Source organism: Letharia columbiana (assembly GCF_014066305.1).
Source record: "Letharia columbiana isolate WasteWater2 chromosome Unknown Sc0000055_s1, whole genome shotgun sequence".
Classification (NCBI taxonomy): domain Eukaryota; kingdom Fungi; phylum Ascomycota; class Lecanoromycetes; order Lecanorales; family Parmeliaceae; genus Letharia; species Letharia columbiana.
In genome coordinates this window covers 232,130-246,686 of record NW_023501100.1, presented here as the reverse complement: position 1 = coordinate 246,686, position 14,557 = coordinate 232,130, and the positions used below count along the sequence as shown (strand labels likewise).

The 14,557-nt window shown below is 49.7% G+C and overlaps 7 protein-coding genes across 7 annotated transcripts; 2 read left to right on the top strand and 5 right to left on the bottom strand.

The window, feature by feature from the left end:
• Nucleotides 1-187: 187 nt before the first annotated feature.
• HO173_011071 (uncharacterized protein) lies at nucleotides 188-1,215 on the bottom strand (the record flags this gene model as incomplete). Its single annotated transcript, XM_037312955.1, has 2 exons — nucleotides 188-280; nucleotides 727-1,215. The coding sequence occupies 2 exons, from the start codon at nucleotides 1,213-1,215 to the stop codon at nucleotides 188-190; spliced, it is 582 nt and encodes a 193-aa protein (XP_037160187.1).
• Nucleotides 1,216-1,725: 510 nt separating this feature from the next.
• Nucleotides 1,726-2,526, bottom strand: HO173_011070 (uncharacterized protein; the record flags this gene model as incomplete). Its single annotated transcript, XM_037312954.1, has 1 exon — nucleotides 1,726-2,526. The coding sequence occupies one exon, from the start codon at nucleotides 2,524-2,526 to the stop codon at nucleotides 1,726-1,728; it is 801 nt and encodes a 266-aa protein (XP_037160186.1).
• Nucleotides 2,527-3,580: 1,054 nt separating this feature from the next.
• Nucleotides 3,581-4,039, top strand: HO173_011069 (uncharacterized protein; the record flags this gene model as incomplete). Its single annotated transcript, XM_037312953.1, has 1 exon — nucleotides 3,581-4,039. The coding sequence occupies one exon, from the start codon at nucleotides 3,581-3,583 to the stop codon at nucleotides 4,037-4,039; it is 459 nt and encodes a 152-aa protein (XP_037160185.1).
• Nucleotides 4,040-4,241: 202 nt separating this feature from the next.
• Nucleotides 4,242-4,889, bottom strand: HO173_011068 (uncharacterized protein; the record flags this gene model as incomplete). Its single annotated transcript, XM_037312952.1, has 2 exons — nucleotides 4,242-4,360; nucleotides 4,493-4,889. The coding sequence occupies 2 exons, from the start codon at nucleotides 4,887-4,889 to the stop codon at nucleotides 4,242-4,244; spliced, it is 516 nt and encodes a 171-aa protein (XP_037160184.1).
• Nucleotides 4,890-4,974: 85 nt separating this feature from the next.
• On the bottom strand, nucleotides 4,975-5,886 carry HO173_011067 (uncharacterized protein; the record flags this gene model as incomplete). The annotated part of the gene is made up of 1 exon (XM_037312951.1): nucleotides 4,975-5,886. The coding sequence occupies one exon, from the start codon at nucleotides 5,884-5,886 to the stop codon at nucleotides 4,975-4,977; it is 912 nt and encodes a 303-aa protein (XP_037160183.1).
• A 2,075-nt stretch (nucleotides 5,887-7,961) lies between these two features.
• Nucleotides 7,962-9,408, top strand: HO173_011066 (uncharacterized protein; the record flags this gene model as incomplete). Its single annotated transcript, XM_037312950.1, has 6 exons — nucleotides 7,962-8,144; nucleotides 8,206-8,242; nucleotides 8,305-8,522; nucleotides 8,574-8,794; nucleotides 8,856-8,986; nucleotides 9,038-9,408. 6 exons carry the CDS (start codon nucleotides 7,962-7,964, stop codon nucleotides 9,406-9,408), a joined length of 1,161 nt encoding a protein of 386 aa, XP_037160182.1.
• A 1,100-nt stretch (nucleotides 9,409-10,508) lies between these two features.
• HO173_011065 (uncharacterized protein) lies at nucleotides 10,509-11,972 on the bottom strand (the record flags this gene model as incomplete). Its single annotated transcript, XM_037312949.1, has 3 exons — nucleotides 10,509-11,140; nucleotides 11,201-11,613; nucleotides 11,665-11,972. 3 exons carry the CDS (start codon nucleotides 11,970-11,972, stop codon nucleotides 10,509-10,511), a joined length of 1,353 nt encoding a protein of 450 aa, XP_037160181.1.
• Nucleotides 11,973-14,557: the final 2,585 nt, after the last annotated feature.

Genomic DNA, 14,557 nt, shown 5'->3' with positions numbered 1-14,557 from the left:
AGGACCTTATGACAAGTTGCCAAAGTATTGATCAGCTTTGTTTGCGCTTTCAATTCATGTTTTCTTTGTATTCCGTGTAAGACCTTCTTTGTGCAGAAATTCAGCCACAATCTGAAAGTATTTGAACGATAGCAGTATCTAGTCTGTGCCCCTCTCCTAATTTCTGCCCCTATTGACCTGTGCCATCTCAATCTTCGACTTCAAAACTTTGAAAGCTTTTCCGAAATCCCCATTTTCCGCCAGCATGTTCATAACAAGTCTGCCATTCTACATCCTCAAGCTAAGTCACAAATGGCGTCAGCTGACCACAACAAAGGACTCGAAAACAAAATCTGCCAGTCCATATTGCTCAACAAATTCACATGAAGGTAAACAGACAAACCACCGCTCATAGCGGACTCGGAAGATCCTCCTCGCTTCCTAAGATTACATGGGCATAGACGTGAAAAGAACTGAATGAGAGCGCACAGGTTCAAAGAAAGTTGGTGATGAAGACAATAGTACAATAGAGATGGCAAGCGGCGAGTACTCCCCCTCTGCCCCAAACCCTTTCAATCAGTCAATCGATGTACCTAATTCAATTCCTGTCCCGTCACCTTTCCCTCAACATGTCCACTGAGCCCGCGAAAACACAAGTCCAATTTCGCATTCGTGACCGCAAACTCCGTAGCCGACCCTTTTCTCCCAAAACGTACCACCCTCGCCTCACAGACTAGCCGGCCGCACCACCGCCATCCCCAGCAACTCCCCATCATCACTCTGCAACACATGCAGACGCCTGAACTCAAACCCCTCCCTCGCCATCTTCAACGATATCCCCAACAGCACCGACAGCGCCTCGCCGTACGTGATGCAACGCATCGGCGCGTTTTCCGAAAACATCTTCAACGTGACCCGGCCGTACGTCATCTCGTAGCTGTACGCGATCGGCCCGTCCCCGTGTTCGTGGATCAGCGTCTCGAAGTGCACTTTGGCGAGGGCGAAGCAGTCGGTGACGTCGGTTTGGGGCAGGAGGGGGGCGAGGTGCGGCGGGGTGGCGAAGTCGAGGGTTATGTCGGTGTTGGGGACGGGGAAGGGGTTGGGGATTGGGTTGAGGGTCAGGCTGTTGGGGGGGGGCTTGGTGATGGGGAGGAGGTCTGTGATGTTGAGGATGCCGGTGGCGCTGGGTGTGGCGAGAAGAAGGAGGAGGAGGGGGAGATAGGCGGGCGGTAACATGGTTTTGGGGGAGGGTATGAGAGATGGGTGAGATGTAGTGGAGATAAGGTTCCAGAACAGCACTTTCTGCGTGACATAACCGGTAGGGTGCCAGTACGGCGCGTAGCTTCTCCCTAGTGGAATGTCGCTTGTACGGGTACAGGTTTGTGGACATCACGGATCCTATCATGTGTCCACATCCGCCAAAATATTGCTGGATGAAGACCGAGCCGAGAAGCTGGGGGTCGGACAATGGCTGGCAGCCTCGAAATACTGGTTGAATACAAACTAAGCATTTACGAGTGATGAGTGATTATCATGCAAATGTGGGTTTTATCCCAAAAAATTCAGGTTGGAAGCTTCTTTGCGCGAGCCGGGCTCTGGAAAACTACATTACTACCTTAGCTAGCCGTGCAAGCAGGAAAAAGAAGAGCATCAAGTCTGATTACCTTATCTGCTTTCCAGTTGAGGGCGTACAAGTGAGAAAGGAAGCAAACCTGTTGAGGCTCTGTGACCTCAACCGCCCCGGGACTACTTCTGAAACCGAGACATGACACCGTAATTTTTGGTATCCCTCTCTTCTTCCCGTATCAGAGCCTGATCGATCCTCCAGACTCTCTCGCTCTCCGAACCAACACTGATCCAATCTCCAATTTCTCGTGTCTCTCGCATAAAGATCTCCGCTAGCGACTGCCCAGCCAAGAATTCTGTCCGGAGGGCTGTGAATGCTTCTTCCAAGTGCAAGCCGTCTTGATAGGTGTTGCGCCATTTGTCGACCGCTAGAATATACCGAGCTTCCCATTGCTCTGCTCTCTTCTCAGCATGTTCCGAACCCCAGCGCATCCGCTGACGATTTTCGATAGCTACCTTGAGCTCGTATACAAGAGAAGCGAAGACTATTTTCCAGTGCTTGTTGGGGGCGCTGGTGTGAGTTCGCCATACTTCTGCTATTTCTTGAGAAATGTTGTTGACATACCTTGACTGATTCGCAGTAGCATTGGCTTTGACATCAACAAGGTCCCAGGCTTGTTGGAACCTGCGCGCAACCTCTTCGGTGCACCTCTTTGCGTCGTCGCAAGCAAGTGCCGCCCGGGTGAAGTTTTCGGAGAGGCGTTTCATGGCAAGTCGGACCTCGTGGAGTGGTTCTTGGTTGGCGAGAATGTAGTTCATGTTGTCGAGAGAGGGTTTTGCGAGCGTGATCCGGATTTTGACTAGAAATGCGAGCATTTGATCGTAGGACGCCACAGATTTATATACCGCATTTCCGGGAACCCTAGAAGCGCACCGATCGAGACCGTAGATCTGTTGAGGTACTTGGTCAAGATCCGACATGTCCGATGCGCGTGGTTGCGATAGGGTTGGAAGAAAGCGTTGAAAGAAATGCCAGAGCGATACCATCTGACCTTCATATACATGGCCAGCGACGAGACGCGCACAATGAATTGATTTTGAACAAAGACATTGATTATAAAGAAAAAGAAGACAAGTCTGCATAGTAGCTTCCTGTGACAATGAAACGACGACAATGGCCTCCTTTCCTGAATGAATAACTACTTTTCTCTAGGAGATCACCTGACACCAGGCATGATCTTGAAGCGAATCCGGATAGCGAGACGCAACCGACCTCATACTGCCTTACCTTGCCTTCTCCCGGACCAACGCATGCTTGATCCTAGACTTTCTCATACTCCAATGATCGTCAATCATGCCTTCTAGAACTAAGACTTGGTCACCTGAAGATGAGCGCCACACTTCCTGCCACTTTGCCATTTTCGCACACACAGCCGCTTGTTCAGCATCAACGGAAACGCCACTCTTGAGACTTCGTGCCGCGTGTTTACAGTGCATCAGTCAGCCATCCACTGCCTGCTCATCTCTGAGTCTGTATTCTGCTGCTTCCTTTTCCGAGTCTCGCAGCTCCTCGCGCAAAGTTGTGAGGCTGTCGAGAATTAATACGAGATGATACAGGAAGACGGAATCCAAGTGGGCTTTCCAATTTTGTGCGTTGCTCCTTTGGTTCCGAAAAGTGGTGTAAACACAAGAATATTCGGTGCCCCAGACTGCTCTGAGGGCAGACTGAGGGGCTTTAGGTGAAGCGAAGGAAGAGCTAGGAGAAATGTTCTTCCATTGCGTACAAGTGTACCAGTCGACACAATGGGGCTGAGTGGGTAATGATATGCCCCTGTTTCAGCCTGTTTCAGCCTGTTTCAGCCTGTTTCAGGGCCTTGTCGGGACCCCTGCAAGGGGTAAGCGACAGGTGTCCAGTCCGAGCTATATAGCCACCTGTTTTGCACCTGTCAATGGCTCTTCATTTGAGAGCCGTTGCATACCAGTCTACGACCAGCTCTGGAATCTATCTTCCTTACCTGCATACACTGCAGCCATCATGGCCGCCAATACAGTTGACGACCGCCCCCCATCATATATGAGTCAGGACAGCCAGACATCCAGCCTCATCGACAGACCAGATCCCCCCATTTCCGCCCTTCTCAAACCCAATCATTCAACACGTGCCTCGAGACTCTCCTATGCAACTTCGCAGGGCAGATATTCTATTCTTGAGTACTACGAGCTCACTTTTCCTCTGCTCTTTTCGCATGATGGCGTAAAGAAAGCTATCGTTGTCGCCGTCGACGAAGAGTGGGACACTTTGCTCAAGGACGTTCAACGGATCTTCAGTACCAGACTCAGCAATCTGAGCAACAGGATCAAAGAGCTGCGTGTTTCCTGTTCAGGATCTCTTAGCTTTGGGGGGAACGGTGATATGTTGCATGATGAGAATATCACCGCAATGTTGAGATTTCTGAAGTCTAGAAACGGGGCGGACATGATCTCGGCTAAGTGATGGCATAAGTTTTGTCTGCGCGGAGCAACAGGTAGACTGATAGCAATGAACGTGCAATCGAAATTGCTCGCAGAATCCATTGGATTTGGGGGGGTGCGCTAGGCTGACCTTCTCCAACTTCGTCTTTTGACGTGGAACCTCATCTTCTACAGCAGAGAGAGGAACGTCCCAGCATCGGCCATGTGAAGCAAGGCCCAGAGCGTCAAGATTCCGGGACCGAGTTTACTGCTTCAATTGCGGCACTCGCTGCGAGTGGGACGTCGGATGAGGCAAGACCGAGATCGAGTGGGCGGCTTCTATATGGAGGTTGGAAAGTCTGCACTATTGAGGTGAGTTTGAGAGTGGAGGACAGAAGTCTGCCTTATGACTCATATTATAAGCCGGTGCTGAGACCTCGACAATGATATGAACGGAAAGACTTCCGCTTAATCCTTCCACTCTTGTGCGGCGTACGGATCGCCTCTTCCTTAAATCCGACATGCAAGCATCGTATTCCCAGAGATCGAACTGCGCCACGCCGCTCGGCGTTTTTCCAAGAAAATGTTTGAGCTGCAATACGCACGCAAATTCCTACGTGCTCGTCCATCCCCGCTCGCACATAGAGCACCTTCTTTGCAGAAGTCTCTGCTGCGCAGCTGGAACTTACTATCCATTTCGTCTGTATTCCGTCGCCTGGAGTACGCGATCGACGTATCGTGATGTTTGGCCCCTTGGGCACTGCTGTTGGTTTTGGCATCTCCATATAAACCATTTTGCTATTTGGTCTCGGCCTGTCTCGTTCGCGGATATGGTTACATTGCAAGATTGGGTCGTCCGTGACTATGATTATGCCATGAAGATTGTTCGACATCGGGAGGATCCCAAATCGATATTATACTTGTCTTTGTTTGTAGAATTCGTACATTTGGCAGAGTAGGATAAATCCAAGAACTGCGCTATGTACAGACTGAGCCATGTGTATGAAGGTAATCGAAAGCTCTGGATAATCCAAGCATATGCGCTAGTCCTGCAAGAACTACTGCGACGTGTAGCACTTGGTGGCTGTTCCCGTAGATGTCGTATCTCAGTGGCCTTAACCTTTCTGGGACCCGAGCAGCATAGATTACTGCACCCATCAGATTGAACAAAGCCACAAGGCCCATCCAATCAACACTCATGCGCCGATTTTGTACGGTCCAGCCATGTAGCAAGATACCGTGCATGACAAATACGACGGCGGAAAGCCCAAGCCCAGCGTACATGGCTGCGCGGTAGGGCCGAATGTCAGGATGTCTGAATCTGGGGTGCAGCGTTGCGACTACGCAAAGGGTCGCGAGGGTAGAGACATTGGCCCAGTAGATCTTTTGGAGTCGAGGATCGCAGTAGAAACCATAGTAGATGCTCGGAATGGTAGATCCCCACATTAAGATCACGATTCCGAGATAATCCAGCTGGTTCCCGAACCTTTGCACTTCTGGGCTGTGGTTGCTCATGATGTGGTACGTTGCAGATAGAATGAAGCAGATCGAAACGCCATAGAAGAAGGTGGAAAAGACGAAAACATCAGCTTGAGTTGCCAAAGGATAGCGCAGGTATAGAGCTCGATAGTAGTATATTGGTGCTGTGAGAAACGTGGCTGCGCCAATGACGTGCGAATATATGTTGACAGTCTCGTTGTGGACATATCCTAGACTCTCACAGCAACTTTTGAAAGATCCAGTTGCTTGTCGATAGCCTGATAGAATATACTCGTTATCTTGCTGCCAAGAAGGGATTTCATCCCAAGATTTGAGACGTCGCGCCCCTTTGGCCGTGATTGGGGTCTGGGAAGCTTCTTTTGAGGATGCCATCTTCCTTGGACGAGCCATGGTTGATGTTGGATGCTCACAGCACAGGGGAATAAAAGGATGAAGGTGGCTGAGAGGATAAGTATAAAGTTCCCCGTACCAATGCAGCCCAATCCATGGCACCTGGACTGTACACAAAGCCTAGAACTATATCAGACTCTTCCAGCCGCTTTCAGAGCACTGCGGCCTCTGGATGTCAAGATAGTGGGATGGAAAGGAGTAAGAGATAAATAAGGTAGCTATTTTGTCGGCCCACGAGGCTGAGCCGCGCTTACCGCACTCAGCCTAGCTTAGCTGCAGCCGAGCGCGTATCGGAACATAGAGCCTTGGCAAAGGCCATCTTCTTCTCCTCGTTTTCCATACCCTCGTGATTTGATCGCCAGGGATGCTTGCGCTCGATCATCAACTCTCTCAAGTAATTGCACGGCATTGAATTATTTTTAAGGGTCGCGCTCGTCCTTATCGCCATAGTATCGAAAGACGAAACACTCACGGAGACTGTTTTTGTGGGGGCTGCTTCAGCCCCGCGGTCTTTCATTGGCCATCCAATACCTTGGGACCAAACCCAAGAAACCCGTGCAGGGTTTCAACGAAAAGATGGTGGGCATAGCCTCTCTGAGATCTCCGCGCCTACGGCCCAGATCTCCTCCCACGATAATGTGGATTGTTGCGATTCTATCTAATTTTTGAGTTGCGAGGTTGTGCGAGTAGTTTCTAAAAAGCAGACCTGGCCTGAAGAAGCGATGGAGAAGGCTCTCATTTGGGTTCTGTACGCGGAGTTCTTATAGCACGGATAGGGTCGAGATCAACCTTTAAGTCCGGAAAACGAAGAGAACGCTGATGATGCGTGATTGATCAACGACCCTCTGGATGTAAATGTTCTGCCCGTGACGCAGCAAATTCTGAGAACAATGTGACCTAATTCTTAGCTTTACCTTTACAATGGCACAACGGGGTCTGGTATAGAAAGATGCGCCGACTCTGGAGGGTTCGCATGTGCAGTACATCGGCGTTCGCGGTATTGCTATTCGTAAGCACGTCAAGTTAATTTCATTAGGAATATGTTGCAGGAGCTCTGTAAGTAGATCAAAGTTACCGCTCGATAATCGCGTGTAGGAAGGAGAAGGATGAGGAAGAGGAAAATTCCCATCACGTAGCATAATGTGACGTTGATGTTGCTCGTATTCATTGCTGCCACGTTGTGGAGACTATTACGATTACGACTGCCAAAATAGAATGACGAGTGATTGCTCCTTCATCATCCCGCAGGCGTATCGAGAGGGCAGAACGAGACTCAAGCCCACAGCAGCGGGGTTTCGTTGCATGTCATTAGCCCACTGCGACATACTTCGTCTACTCACTGCTTAGCAGAAGAGGCAATTTTGTCTTCGCGTCCTGTTTTCTCCACGACGCCAGATACGTATACAGTAGTAATGGTGGAAGGATGTCAAGGGACCTGGTGGGACTGAGGGACCTCGGCCACCGCCGATCCCCCATCGTCTCATCTCGAAGCCGTTCAAGCCGGGTTCCTACATCAATGTAAGCGGGAGCTGATGATACCTTGCTCACGGAATACGATCGATCTGCCGGATCCTACTACTAAAAGCGTGTAGGGATCTGCGCCATGCGTTGTGCACACCAGGAGCTCTCGTCGTCTATGGCGAAATCTTTGACAGGTCCTGCGCGTCTTTGCAAGGTGTCTAGACTGTTCCCAGCCTCAGCCTCGGCTTCCGGCTCACTGTCTGTGCTCCCGCGGATGCATACTCCATGCAGGGTAAAACTTGAGGACTCACAGCAAAATCCCGCACACAACTGAGGAACGGTCAGCCACCTAGGTAGAAACGGCAACCCACCTGAAAAATGGTCACCCACCTCTACCATCTTCTAGTTGCGATTCTTCCATAATTTAGAGGGAATTGTCTCCGAGCCGTCAATGCCACCTTTGCATTCAGCTTGACAATCTTACTTGCCTGCTATGTGTACGTGCCACGAGTCTGCAGTCGAATTCATCGATGACGACTCTCTAACCATGTCCAGCCTTCCTTTCCTTCCTGCTTTTCCTTCAATTCGACTTGTCATTCATTTCTTGTTTTGCGATGTCTTCCATTTCCCCTGTCCCCACGGTCGTGGGCAAATACGCGAGCGAAGCACCCCAATGCTATGCAGCCGCCATAACCACATACGTCATGGCGGCGGTAGCTGTAGCGTTGCGATTGTGGGCGAGAAGGCTGATGAAAGCCGAAATCTGGGTGGATGATTGGACTGCAGTTGTGGCATTAGTGAGAGATCACAATAGGCACACAGACCCAATCTTCCTCCAGGCGCTGACTCTTCTGACAGTTGCTCGCTACTGGTTTCTTCACCGTTGTAATCGTCTGTATGATTGCCAAAGTCTTCGTCAATGGGGTCTTGACAGATTACTAAAGAAGCATACAATAGGGCTCCACCAAGGGTTTGGGCACCACTTCGAAATTCTTCCAAAGGATTATTTAACCACGTTCGGCAAGAACTTTTTCACAGGAGAAATTCTCTACTTTCTAACTATCGGCGTCGTCAAATGTTCCATTTTGGCATTTTATTGGAGGCTCTTCAGAGCCTCAATTCGTGTTCCGTGCTGTATACTGGGAGCTGTCACGATATGCTGGGAGATCGCCGTTGTAAGTGCCTTCATCCGTTCGAATGGTATTCGCTGACCCAAGACTCACAAGCTACTGATTACCGTGCTTCAATGTACTCCGATCTCGGGATTTTGGAATAAAGGTATACACGCAAAGTGCCTCAACACAAAGTATTTTTTTCTCGGCAACTCGGTCCCCAACATCGTGACGGATCTTGCACTGCTTTTACTGCCGGTTCCGTACATCTGGCGCTTACACGCGACAACCTCGCAAAAGATAGTATTGGCGGGTACGTTCATGCTTGGTGGCTTGTAAGTCGTGAGATTCCCATACCGTATAACTTTGGCAGTCATTTTCCTAACCCAAAATCAGTGTTACAGTGATCTCGATTGTTCGCCTTACAATTATCGTCAAATTGGATACCATTTCCCTGGACGTAGACTACAACTCCGCAAGTTTGGTTAGTTGGAGTCTTGCCGAGAGCAATATGGCAATCGTCGCTGGTATGGCGTTCATGTCCGCGCTACAAACGATGGAGCTAAACAGCGTCACAGCTTGTCTCCCCTCTCTTCGACCAATTCTATCCCTTATTATCTCGGGTGAGCCAGACCCCCCTGTACGGGGCTCCAGAGGCAAAGCCTATGGCAGATCTTGGACACGAGGTCAGCCGTCAGCAATTTTTCAGCCCCTTGGACAGCCAACAAGCCCCAGCGACAGTCAGCGCAATTTCATGTCTTTGTCTGATGCGGCATACGGCTTCTCGGGTATACAGCAACTTCATGGAATCGCTGGTACAGACTCACGGGGACGCAAAATAAATGACCAAGAAGACATTGAGATGCAGACGGCGAGCCGACGGGCTAGGGATGGGATTGAGGTGCGGACCGATGTGACTGTGCAATCGACAAAAAGTAATGAGGGCTAAGGTATGAATGATACTGGAGGGACATTATTTTCGGTACTGGACATTTTCTATCATTGGGCTGCGGTTATTCTGTTTTCTCATGTCTTAGGTGTCGGTTTCGACCAATCAAATCTGGTTGAAAAGAGAGCATCGTCTCTTCTTCCAAGGAGTGAGCGGACAACGTGTGTCACAAGAATGACAAGTGAGAAACCCTCCTGTTGTGGGTACAGATCAAGCTTCTCACTCTCCATGCGATCGTGGGACTATGGAGGAACAATCAGTGGGGAATCAATCACAGGAATAACAACAGCATCAATCATCAACGCAATGAAAACCATCACAGTGTCTACAGCATAGCAGCAGCTACTACGCATGCAGGACCCTTCTCCTCTTCTTCTTCTTCCTCCCCCCCCTCCATTCTACACGAGTTCACCGAACAGTAAATCCTATCTACTCAGAGCCCATGCGGCATATTCGTCCCGGGATCAACCCTCTGTGCCTACGGGTAGCAATACTACAAACACAGACACACAATATGGCTCCGACCACCGTCGCGTCTCTCTCCATGAAGCGCGCCCCCCTATGCGAAATTATCACGTGTTGAAAATGCAAAGACAACTATCGCCGTACTGTCACCTCCATCAGTCGATTTTTGCATCGTAACACCTTGAATTACGATTACGCCGGCCACACTTGCAGTGAGCCTCCGCGAATTGGGTAGAGGCGCGAATAAATTTTGTGCCATAGCATGTGATAGAACTGGTGCTGAGATATGGACAGAGGGCGAGCGAAACAGAAGATCTCACAGACTCGCCTCGTTCCGGCGCTTGCGACACGCTTCATTGCGCGTTGGACTCCCTATCTCAGGATATGTGGATCTTCGAGCAAGTGTGAGGTCTCTCTATTACTAAAACCAGGCCTCTGAGTTCGCCGTGCATCAAGCTGTGCATGTGAAAAGTCCTAGGAAGCATACATCGTCTGATTCAGACGTTCCGCAAGACGCGTGGCGCTCTCGCCCCTATCATAAAATGACCAAGCAAATGGTGACGGCCTCTGAGATGATAATCGTGAGAGGCTTTGTTGGTGGATCTGTGTTCCGAGCAGCCGACGATCAACAAATGTCACCGAGTGACTCTCAAAAAACCTCCCCGTCCTCGGCAAAGACTATTCATACACCGCCAAGTTTCGAGCTCAGTCTCTGAAAAACGCCTCTTCTTATTAGTCATACCCGAAGGCTCCTTTCGCAAAAGGGAATCATCAAGTGACTGGGTTTCCTCGAAAGATGGAGATAGATCATGCGACGTAGTGTCTTCAAGCGGTGGAGGCTTCTCAAGTGACGAAGGAACCGCTTCAACTAGCCCGAGCTCCTCAAGCGACGGCGGTTTTTCAAAGAACGTAGATTCTTCAGGCACCCGGAATTCTTCAGTCAACGCTTGGAAACTGGTGCAACAGCCCGTCCCGAGCCTGGCTTTGTCAATCCAAGGAGCTTGGTACCGCCAGAGAAGGTGCGGGCTGAGGGCCATCCAATCCAGCGCTTCTTTCAGCTTGACCCCCTTTTTCTCTCTCATAGCCTTACGCAAGATCGTTGAGCTGATGTCGTTGTATTCCGCCCTGGAGTCAACGTCTTCGCATTTCACAAAGCGCAGAGTAAGTGTCCGGCCTCCCACTTCTCGTCGGCATGTTATGACGGCTTTCAGTTCCTCTGTTGCTTTGGCAACAATTTTCTCTGTGGCTTTTTCCACGTAACCAGGACCTGTGCCGGGATATCTCAGCGTTGAACAGCCAATGTGAATGGATCGTTTCTCGTACATACCATCGTTCAACATACCCAAGGCTTCTCCTCTGTTAACCGTCTTCATGTACTCCAACGCATAGCGTGCCATTGCCCTCGCATGACGCCGAAGTTCATCCTGGTCGACACGGATCCTTCTCCACTTGGTGCATCCGAAGAAATCTCTCAGGCGGCCCGAGGAGCGTTGAAAGTCAGCCGCTCTTGCCGCATCACTCAAGATGACTGTCTTACAACCGTACACGGGGCCAGGGGGGCTGCTAGGCGATCCCATACCGGCGCCGTATAAAGGCACGAACTCAAGTGAAAAACCGTCTTTCTTGGTCGCTAGAATGAGTCGCTCCAAGAAGGTCGTAAATGGGGTCGTACTGCTTTCGTACACCCACGCCCATGATGGGAAACACAGATCTTGCTTCCATAAAAGGCATCTCTCATCTCTACCGAACATGAATTTCCCATCTGCTGCTTGGACCTTTTTAGACACGCACCTGTCGCTTCCGGGGTGAATGATGGCGGCTATGATGTTGAGATCATGGACGCCACGTAGGAACACATGCTTGAGGAGGTGGAGATGGCCTCGATGGGGTGGGTTGAAGGATCCGGGGTAGACTAGAATCCGATTTGTTCGGGTATTGTCGAGCATCGGTGTGGAGTGAAGCGAGTCAAATATTAGATTCTTTGGAGGCGAAGGTGGATATGTAGTCACTCTTGGATCCGGACATGGACACACTGGCTGCTGACCGGAGACTTGCTCGATGTAAAGTGCCAGTGGCGACATGTGTAGAGCATGTGACATATTAGTTGTGACGGATCAGAGCGGCGTAGTATTCATCATTCCGCACTAGTACTCGCGAAAAGGAGGAAATTATAATTGGAAAAGTCAGGGGTCAATGAGTCGTGCTGGTAAGTGTGTTGAAGAAAGGAATATTCTAGTCGACGAGGAAGTACTTAGCAGTAGAGTATTGTGTTAATGGCTCATGAACCTTCGATTTTGAGGTCAACTGGCTCAAACGCATCTGCTGGAATTCGTGTGTTGCATGTGATATCAGTGGGGGTGATTTCTTTAACGCGTCTGATACTCATAGTTTCGGCAGGTGCAGGGCAATTTGTTCGGGCAGGACTTTCGGAAAGGACCCATCTGTCTTGGCGCAAAATTCCATTTTGGACCTGCATGGATTGACTTCTTCACATGCACAAGATCGCTACGGATCGAGCGCAGTCTTACGCTTCGAGTGTCTTCGCTCTGCGTGCAGAATACATGCTTCTCGCTTTCTCAATATTTGTCCTTAAGTATTTGGTGACTTGGTTCCTCGATTAGGCGACCACCAGTGAGTGGCATGTGGAAGGTCAGATCGGTTCCACGGGTTGAAAGAGTAGGGGTATCACCACATGAGCCGTGCGAAGATTGTATTTTCTCCCTGTATGAGACAGCGATCATCTCGCTACGATAGGATGAAGTAGTCTTCATCTTTGTCATTGCGTGCAAAGAGAAAAGGAATCTTGACTTAAATATCGTTCGAAGCGGGAATATGGTGTGAAATTGTCTCCCCCTTTTTTTAGGTCAAAATCTGAAACGAACTTTCCGTTTTCATTGGCCAAAGATGCCAAGAAGGCCTTGGTCGATATTGCATCGAGAAAAAATGTAAAGCGTTGGCTGTTGATCGGAAGAAGCACAACATCAAATTAAGCTGACTTAGAGGGCGAGGAGCACTAACGACGGAAGATAGGAGGTAGGACATCGAGACGGTACGTGAAGAGCTTAAAAGGCAGCAGAACACGGAAGATGGAACAAGATATAGGGCATGCAAGAGCCTAGGCTAGGATAGCAACGGAAAGAGCGAGAAGATCCGACCATCCTTGGACCGAAGAAGTCATATCCGGGCGAACGACGTCTGCAACCCAGAACACCCGCTAAATACGCCCCGTACCGTGGCCTTCTCAGTAGAACTGCTGGTCCTTCTTCTTCTGCGAAGGATTCGCGCTAGGCCTTCTTCGTAAGCGAAAATCAACGCAGGCTCCCCTAGCTGCCAGCACCATGGATGCAAGCTAGTGAATGAAATCTATAGCGTGGAACCAGGATACAATCACTCCAGTCCCTCGTTGGTCCCCACCACGACGCTTCAAGAGCTTCTATCTCAAGTCTTGGAGTCGCAAGAAAATCGTTGCTCTCTCAGTCTGAATTCCGTTTATCATTATCCGTGACGACTTCGCGCTTGATACTGCAGATACCTTTTATTAGCCGGGCTTGATACTGGCCAATCGATGACGCCGCTGCTGTGGTGTGCATTGACAATCATTTCATGAAACACATGCTACTAATTCTGACACACGGATCACAGGCGATGGCTGCACTCTAGTCCAGCCTACACTGAAGTTCTAGTAGATGACACCAGTATGTAGTGAGTCTATATATCCTCGCAGCGCACTCTCCACTGACAAGATTGAACAGAGACGAAGCCGAATGTCTGTATACTCTTCACGGCGTATTCAATATTGTCAGCATTCATATCGAATGACATATGCGTCACGACTTCGGGCTCTTCTATCTCGATCTCACCGCAGTACTCGATCATGGAAACAGCTACGGCCAATCCGATCTCCTTTCATTGAACCGCTGCATCACAAATGAAAAATCTCTTAGGTTTCGATAGCTGCGACGTATTTTTGACGACTGCCGAAGGCGCAAAGATTATTGACATTGCGGCTCCAGCAATCGTAGCGAGCCTTCGGTCAATAAACACGTCTTCAACATCGAAATCATCGCCATCGCCAATGTCATCACTACCAACGGCAAACCCCACGCCACTATCTTCCCCTAGCTTACCAACGTACACCAAGGTGGCCATTGGTAGTCGTAGTTCCGGTTGTTGTTCTTGCTCTTTTCCTAGCTGGCTCCTTTTTGTGGTATAGACGCCGGAAAGGTCAAAAATCGGTAAATGACAAGACTACAACGTCACGAAAAGACGGCCAGTCCTGGGAAGACACGCAACCTTATCTTCTACAAAAGGCCGAGTTAGAAGCTAAAAAAAGTCGGAAATATGAAGTGGAGGCTCGAGAGAGAAGATATGAAGTAGCAAGCGCACGAGAAAGGTAGGAGATGTCGGCAGAAGAGGGAGAGGGTAAAATACGGACCATGCAAGAGCGAAGTGCCGAGGAACATCCACAAGAGCTTGAAGTACCCCGATAAGATCGAAACATGCGCCTGTGAGACTTCCTGTTCTGGTTCCCAGAGACACCCACAAAAATTATCTTCTAGGCAAGACGAGAGGAGTCCACGTCGTGCAAAACTTTCAGTCATGGTTGGACCTGAACACCTCGGCCCAGACAATGACCTAGCTCCCTGGAACAGAGTGTGCGCTTCCCTTCATGAGACTATGACTA